Source organism: Nipponia nippon, unplaced genomic scaffold (genome assembly GCF_047370975.1).
Source record: "Nipponia nippon isolate SJK-2023a ecotype South Korea unplaced genomic scaffold, ASM4737097v1 scaffold_5, whole genome shotgun sequence".
Classification (NCBI taxonomy): domain Eukaryota; kingdom Metazoa; phylum Chordata; class Aves; order Pelecaniformes; family Threskiornithidae; genus Nipponia; species Nipponia nippon.
Genome location: NW_028262369.1, coordinates 65,804,990 through 65,813,973, shown reverse-complemented (window position 1 = coordinate 65,813,973; position 8,984 = coordinate 65,804,990). Strand labels below are relative to the sequence as shown.

General features: G+C 38.0%; 1 protein-coding gene across 2 annotated transcripts; it reads left to right on the top strand.

Annotated features, from left to right (window-relative positions):
* Positions 1-994: 994 nt before the first annotated feature.
* MSTN (myostatin) lies at positions 995-8,320 on the top strand. Of its 2 annotated transcripts, none has more exons than XM_009466969.2 (3): positions 995-1,470; positions 3,935-4,011; positions 6,535-8,320. In XM_009466969.2, exons 1-3 carry the CDS (start codon positions 1,098-1,100, stop codon positions 6,913-6,915), a joined length of 831 nt encoding a protein of 276 aa, XP_009465244.1. In that variant the 5' UTR covers positions 995-1,097; the 3' UTR covers positions 6,916-8,320. The 2 variants fall into 2 exon arrangements, with proteins under 2 accessions (XP_009465244.1, XP_009465237.1); XM_009466962.2 differs by having other exon boundaries at positions 3,638-4,011.
* The last annotated feature ends 664 nt before the right edge of the window (positions 8,321-8,984 follow it).

Here is an 8,984-nt window from a genome sequence, read left to right as displayed (position 1 = left end):
AGTTGAAAGCAAAAAAAAAGCACAGAAAGGTATCACTTAAATTGGCAAAATACAGGACATTTTGAACAGAAATAAAAGATGACATGGAAAAAGAAGATATACTCACAGCAGAGATTTAAATCTTTTAAGTCTTTTAATACTTTCACTACTAATGCAAAAAGCAAGCTTTATTATTTCTGTATAATATTAGAGCGAGTAGCTAAAGGTATTCCTTAAAAATACCTTTGCCACTAAAGATCTCTCAATATTTAATTTACTGCCCAGGATTCTGCTGACCTAGTGATAGTATGAAGAGGGGACAGACTCACTTTTCATAACTGACTGTTAATTCAGTAAAGGATTTGTTCTGTTGATTTTGATGTATACTAAAGGGACAAAGAGATAAGATATACATTTACATAGAGTCATATATGCACAAAATCTTTATTACTGCTTTAGCTAGTACCTAGCAGGAAAAACCATTAAGGTTTTCTGAAATATGAACTGCTCAATATATTTTAGTTGTTGAACAACGTAAGTTAGCACTCTTTGCAATGCATTTCTAAAGTATTTTTTCCCTGCCTGCTAACAGTAATCCCCTGGGATTTTCTTTTAAATAGCACAAGCTTTCAAGTCAAAAAAACTAGTAGAAGCCTAAAGCAAGTTTAGAGAGAGGTCTGCCTTGATTCATAGTACAAGTACACGGTTGGTATATATTTAAGAATGACAGTGCTGTCTTTCAGTACTGCTGCCCACAATACTTGGAAATATATCCTTTCAGTATGCGAAGACATATCCTCTACGAAGCACCCAGATAAATCAGTTCACCCTTGGCTGTAACTAAATGCTGTCTAGTGACTTGTGATCGACAGGGCTTTACCCTCTGACAGCCAGATTCATTGTTGGGACAGCAACCAATCGTCGGGTTTGACGACATGAGCCTAATCAAAGTTGGAGTATAAAAAGCCCCCTTGGAATATATAAGGTACACCAGTGTGGCAAGCTGTCTCTCAGATTGCATTTGCTTTCACGGATCTGTTTAGTACTACAAGGAGAAGAGAAAGGGGAAGAGGAAAAAAAAAAAAAAAGGGGAAAAAAGCTGCACTGAATGTGAGATCATGCAAAAGCTAGCTATCTATGTTTATATTTACCTGTTCATGCTGATTTCAGTTGATCCGGTGGCTCTTGATGACAGTAGTCAGCCTACAGAGAACGCCGAAAAAGATGGACTGTGCAATGCTTGTACATGGAGACAGAATACAAAATCTTCCAGAATAGAAGCCATAAAAATTCAAATCCTCAGCAAACTGCGTCTGGAACAAGCTCCTAACATTAGCAGGGATGTTATTAAACAACTTTTACCCAAAGCTCCTCCACTGCAGGAATTGATTGATCAGTATGACGTCCAGAGAGACGACAGTAGCGATGGCTCTTTGGAAGACGATGACTATCATGCCACCACCGAAACGATTATCACAATGCCTACAGAGTGTAAGTAACCCTGCTGCTTTCGCCTCCCACCGCTCCTCCGAGAGAGTTGTCTCCCTGCTGTAGAGCCACGCAACTCCTCCTCGGGCTCTCCCAACAGGCTGCTGGCTGAAGTCTGCTAGAGGGAGGGAGGAGAGCATTATTTCTAAAGAATTTGAGCCAGGTTCAGATGACCGTGTTGCGATCCTTTGTTTTACTGTTTGGTTTTCGGCTCCTTATAATGTGTATGCCCTGTAGCACTTAGGATGTGCCCATTGCCTTAGAAAGCAAAGGGAGATCTGCAGTTTAGTTGACTTCGTTATCTGCAGTACTCAGGGCATTTCCTATCACAAATGTAAAGTACAAGTGCAGATAATGAGATAACTGTATTTTTCTGAGGGAGGTTTCACTGGCCAGTGTTTTTAGGAGCAATAGAAATCAGCAGAAATACAGCTTAGAGCCCTAGACCTACCTAACTGCAACATGTTATAGCAAGTGCAAGTATAGAGTTAAATTCTTGCTTCTTTGCTGATCCCATAAACTAGCACCACCCACCTCTGAGTTAAAACTATATATTTAAAGCAAATATGTGTGTAACAGATTTAAATGTTAAAATGTCCATGCTGTAGCAATCAGCTCCAGTAGTCGTGTCAAGGAAGAATGAAGGCATTTACTGAATGAGCAGATTCTGAGTTATCTTCTGAGTGCTAAACATCTGCTATGGCTCCTATCAAGTATCTTTTGCATGGCTAATACTATAGTATCTTATGTTCTTCATCAGCTAAAGTATTTGGCTATGGCAGCTGTTTTTTTAAATAACACTTACTAATATGATGTCAAAAAGGAAAAAGATGACAGGACATATAAGGCATGTTAGCAGTTACAGATATCGTTACAATACACATACTAGAATAATATCAGCTGCTCTAGAAAGCTAAAAATGTATGCATCGATGAAAAAGTAACTTTATCTGTAAAATTTTTCAACTTACTAGTTGATGTGTACTTTATGGCAATATATTACTGCAGTCTTATCACAAAGCTGAGCTCTGCCAGCAGTTTCATTCCAGCCTATTATGTCCAAGGCTTTATAACTATTTTTAATTAAATTGTTATATAATTACAATGACTGAAGAAAAGCCATTGTACTTCATTGATCTAAGTTCACTTCCTACTTTTTATAAAAAGCCCTTGAACTATTTTAAAGGCACTGAAGAGACAGGTATCTTAAGTGGTGAGATTTATGAATGTCAAAGCCCTACACCATTTAAGATTAGTATTACCCATTTTATCCTGGCATGAAAAGCTATTGCCATGACTAGGTATGACAGCTGCATCGTAGGCCACAGGAAGGAGGAACGCTGCCCTGCACGTGACTTTCCTAGAACATTGTTCAAACGAAAAGAAAACAAAATGATCCTTAGATTAATACCCTTAATTATTTGTTTTTTCCATTGAGAAAAGAAATTACAGTGTTCGTGTAGTTTGCCCACGGCTGTCTCTGTTTGCAGAGTGTGCAGCACGCTAAGGCTATTTAGTAAATTAGAAATAGCTGGATCACCACATACATGTTGAGTCAGCTTATGCAAAGTTGCTACTCTGCATGCTTTATGAAGGTCCTCAGGAGATGACTGGCAGAACTGAATTGGTAGTAGTCACTGTGAAGTGGGCTGTGCCCTCTCCCCAGGTAGTTTTTTTTTGGGAAGGAGGCTTTTTTGCAGCTGTACAGGTCAGCCCACAGCACTGGTACCACTGCTCAGAGCCCTGAGCACGCTGCAAAGGACCGCAAAAGTCCTCCACGGCATGCATCTTCTCGTGATTGCCCATCATTTCCAAGTTTCAGCCTGAGCACACCTCTGCTCTGCTTAGCCTACAGACCACAAGGCACCAACTAGAATTATTTAGAAAATGATTAGCCGAACCTCACGTTAGCCTGTTTACAAAACAATCATCAGTTCCTCGTCACTTGATGTTACTTTTAGGTGATAGCATAGTGATTTTGTTGACATCCGTTAAATTTGCTGTAGAGCATAAAACACAGAAAATGAATTAAGTTAAACCCACTTTGTTACTGATACTGTTTATAACATGTTGTAAGACTCCTACACGGTCTGGAAAAAAAAATTGGGGTTATATATGCATATTTCTTTTTGTTCCCTGTTCAGTAATCTGTTCTTTCCATTCATTTATAGCTGATTTTCTTGTACAAATGGAGGGAAAACCAAAATGTTGCTTCTTTAAGTTTAGCTCTAAAATACAATATAACAAAGTAGTAAAGGCACAATTGTGGATATACTTGAGGCAAGTCCAAAAACCTACAACGGTGTTTGTGCAGATCCTGAGACTTATTAAACCCATGAAAGACGGTACAAGATATACTGGAATTCGATCTTTGAAACTTGACATGAACCCAGGCACTGGTATTTGGCAGAGTATTGATGTGAAGACAGTGTTGCAAAATTGGCTCAAACAGCCTGAATCCAATTTAGGCATCGAAATAAAAGCTTTTGATGAGAATGGACGAGATCTTGCTGTAACTTTCCCAGGACCAGGTGAAGATGGACTGGTAAGTTTATTTAGAAAAATCCCATTTAAATATCTTGCATTTTATTGGAAAGCATTTACGTTGTGTTTTAAAGATAAAATGGAAGCATTGTTTAGGGAATGGAAGACACAAGTTCTGTACGGCCAATTCTTTCGTTCTTTGCTCTCTGATCACGTCAAAATCAACAGCATTCCTGTGCCTCCATTTCCCTATTTGAAAAATTGAGACAAATTGCAGTACTTCAATAAGATGTTGAGAGGCATTAACTGGAAAATGTTTTGGTAATTACTGATGGATGGTACTATCAAAAGTAACATTGTTTTCAAATTTGAGAGCAAATACTGTTTAACAAGGAGTGAAGCTAAAAAGAATAGCTGTTGGATAATTTCATTGATAGGAAAGCTGCTTCTGATAGTGGTGAGAAAGTTTTTTGCATTCAAACTGTGAGGGAGTCTCTCCCTATTCTGTATACATATATTTTCTATTAACAACAGCAGGAATTACCTATGTTTGTGAATGTGAGAACAGATCTTCTTGATAATGTTATGTACCTTTCAGTATGTGATAGAGTGCATCATTCCACCTGTTAGAAATGTTTGAATAGAGAAATTCTGCTTGATACCATACATGGATCATAATGATGAGAAAGAGCATAAAATAACTGTCTGGTTTCTTTCTGTAAGTATAGATGAACAAATCAAATCTGAAGTGTACTAGTTAAACTACGGCATTTTCCTCGTTATTTGTTTCTGCAAATCACTAATCCTATACAACTTATAACAATTTGTGAATCTATCGCAGCTGAAACAATCACAACCAAGAAATCCCTCCTTTTGAATAAAGTATAAATAATATTATTTTACTTTTACTAATATGCAGTAGATCAATCTGTTTATCATAGAATCATTTAGGTTGGAAAAGACCTTTAAGGTCATTGAGTCCAACCATATTTATGTAGCTATGTAACATTTAACTTCATAGCAGTACAATGCAGTTAAAAGAACTTAAAGGAAAAACATTGTGATGTCTTAATTGTAGATCCAGTACAGATGTGGATCTCCCATACTTGAAACACGCCAGCTGGATATCATGATAAGGAACGTCCTCACCACCTCCATCCATTCAAATACCCAATGCTGTGTTTTCACGCATGTGGATAACCCATGGTTATCATCATCTGTAAAAACAAACTGATTCAGCAGCAGGGCAGGGTTAGATGCACAGCTGATAACGGGAGAGGAAATTTCTCTTCCCTCCGGCTCCTGTCTGGCAGCTCCCGGTGTGGGGATGCTCATCTCACCAAGCCTCTTCCCATATCGTTTACCTTTGGGAGGGGCGTCTCCAGCTGCCGGACAACTTGCAGCCGTAAAGGCAGGTATCTTGGTAGGGACAACTCTGCCTAACAAAGTTAGCTGGGCTGTTACTTACTCCTAAGGAATGGTCTTCCTTCATGGGACAGCCCGGACAGTGCCAAACCAACACATGGGGCTGAAATCAGTGTGTGGAAGGGAGGAAACCTCAGGAACTTTTGGTAGGGACAAATCTGCCTAACAAAGTTAGCTGGGCTGTTATTTACTCCTAAGGAATGGTCTTCCTTCATGGGACAGCCCGGACAGTGCCAAATCAACACATGGGGCTGAAATCAGTGTGTGGAAGGGAGGAAACCTCAGGAACTTTTTCAAACTCGTGATTGTGAAGGTTGCAGTTTCTTTCTATTCTCAGTTGGTGACTGTGGAAACACACCTTCTGTAGGAAGCACGTGGCTCAGAGATCTGCCAAAAGTACATTCCTGGCCACAGGGCTCTTTCAGGAGTCAAAATATTAGCTGCTCCTCCAAATTCAGTACGGTAAATTCAGCCCTCTGGCAGAGGGGAAAGCTGTGAAGTACAAGTAACCTGTACCAGCAGGTGAAACACTCATTTCTACTGCCATTGCAGTCATTCAAGAATGATAGCAATTATGGAGTGATTTTTCTCCTCCTTGGTCTGGACAAGAAGCCTTCCTTGATATCCAGAAATCCTGAACTGAATATGGCTTTAACGGAGGGAATTTCAAAAGGACTCACAAAAGGGAGATCAACATCAGTTGGTCCTGCTCTTGAAAAGTTTTTGGAGTTCTTCGTTTCCTTTTGGGAGTTTTTTCATAGAAAAAAAAAGTAGCTCTTATTATGGGGTTTAAAACAAACAAACAAAACCCACATCAAAATTAAAAATCCAGCATCCTCCACATTTCTGAAACCTTTTAGCAGTTAAGAAAAATGATGCTAGCACTGAGTTGATGGTGATTTCAGAAAGAGATATTCAGAAAATAAAGCTCTTTATAGAGAAACAGCAGGGAAATGCTGATCCTCAGTATGAAAAAGAGGAATAATCCTTCAGCAGAGATCAACTGTAACAGACATTTGCAAGAGGACAGTGTTGTTTGCAAACGTTATTTGAGGATATTAATTTGATACATCTGTCTGAGATATTATCTATTTGCATATTTTTACTGAACTTAGGTTTACCTCAGTAATGCTTCCGATTCCTTCTCCTCTCCTCACAGAACCCATTTTTAGAGGTCAGAGTTACAGACACACCGAAACGGTCCCGCAGAGATTTCGGCCTCGACTGTGATGAGCACTCGACGGAATCCCGATGTTGTCGCTACCCACTGACAGTGGATTTTGAAGCTTTCGGATGGGACTGGATTATCGCACCTAAAAGATACAAAGCCAATTACTGCTCCGGAGAATGCGAATTTGTATTTTTACAAAAATATCCACACACTCACCTCGTACACCAAGCAAACCCCAGAGGTTCGGCAGGCCCTTGCTGCACGCCCACCAAGATGTCCCCCATAAACATGCTGTACTTCAACGGGAAAGAACAAATAATATACGGCAAGATACCGGCCATGGTTGTAGATCGCTGCGGGTGCTCATGAGATCGTCGTGAGATCCACCGCTTCGTGAATTGTGGAAGCTACCAAAAAAAAAAAAAAAGTTATACCCCCTCACCAGTCTTTGAAACTGTGAAGTTACGTACACTAGGCATTGCCGACATCCTATATGCTGTATGATAGGCTATCGTACAGATTTAGCGCAGCACCACCTACAGAACGTGAACTAAAGGACGATATAGTTACCTAACGGCTGGCTTTGAGCCAGCGAAAAAGAAAAGCTACAATCAAAATCACCGGATTTAATACATGAAGTTCTTACATTGCGAGGGAATCAATATTCAGTCATTCAGACGCAAATTTATATGCAGGTTTCAATACATGTTGGTAATCAAAAGCAAGCTCCTTCTCATCTGAGGACGGAAGGAGCAGCTTTTAAGTCCATTTCTTCACAGCTTCACTTAATATTGTATTTACAGGAAAATATATACTGGTAACATATACACCACTACACAATACCACCAGAATCATCCTTAAACACTTGAATATATAGTGCAGAATTGTGAAACGTATCAGATGAAATTCCACATAAATGGACAAATCCTGAAATTAGGGATGGCATAGTGTATTTAGCGTGTTTCCATTCCTTTTTCTCATTAGTATGTTAGTAATCAATGGCAATGGTGCTACGTAAGCAGGCTGAGTAAATAGAGAGATAGTTATCTAAGTGAAAGAATTTAGAATAATAACGAATTTGCCCTATCCTCAGGTACACTATTCAACATTCGCAAGAAATAGATATTTTTTAAATGAAAGGGAATAGTTTTCTAGATGTAGTAAAACAAAAGGCAGCAGAGAAGTCTAACATTCAAATCGTAATCCCACATTATAACCTGCCTTTGCAACATTACCGTTTGCACTATGATAAACCAATGCAAATAGTTGGTTGCTACAGATATTGTTTAAAAAACCACTTTGATATAACTGACTTGTGTAATATGTATGCATCAATATTTTGTAAATAGATGTTTATTTTTTAATCACTGTTGGTATATGTTCATCGCAAGAAAAGAATGACTTTAACCTGTACTTTAGTTTAATAAACAAAAAACAGTATTCTCTTCATAATATAATTTCCTGGATTTTAACATAAATAATATGTAGGAACAATGCAACAAAGTAAACCATATGTTGAGAATTATACTACATTTTATATGTTTTTTACATTGGTATGAGCCATCTGTGATAAATGATGGGTGTTGACATGTTTATAAGGTTCTTTGAGTTACTGTTTTTACGGTCATTTTGATCCACAACTGAATTTCCATACTTTGAATGTTATGTCCATAAATAATGATGATACCACAAAAAGATTGCTATTAAATGCATTTTATTATATTTAAAAGTTTGCAGCAAAGTATCGTCTTATTTGAGTAAACATAGTACATGGATTTCCACACAAATTCTGTACATTTTCCTTATGATAAAAAATTGTTAATCGAAATTAAAAAACTCTATTTACTATAAAGTCCATTTCATTTCACATGTGAAATACAACTGATAAAACAGGCATTTGTTAAGTCAATACAATCGCTGTTAAAACATCTTCATGTTAGTATGATACACATTTTTGTTATATTCCAGAATTCAGTTTCCTTTGTGTAAAACTACCCTAAAATTGCAAAAATGCTTGATTTTCTTTCCCTTCTCCTTTTATAAATTTTCTGCCTAGGTGGTAAATATTTTGTATTGAGTTTCCTACTTTTTTTTATTTGTACATAAGGACGTTAAAATTTGAAGTTTGAGTGATAAGGTTTGAAACTTAAAAGCCAACAGGTTTTCTACAATTTTGTTTGAAATATTATGCGTTCTGCTAAAGCTGTGTCCGAGCATCAAGCAGATGCTCAGCTTCTCCTGATGTAGCTCATCAGAGCAGGTCTCTGGGGCCCTTAAATACACTTTCAATTTAGTTTCCCACAAAACACAGAGTAGATAAAAGATAATTTTAAAATGCTTAGAATACGGAATCTTGGTGAAGCCACAAGAAGTAAAAGCACAACACAATTCCTTCTTCTCCAAAAACCAAGGTTACAGAATTAAGTGAGAAGTCCTAG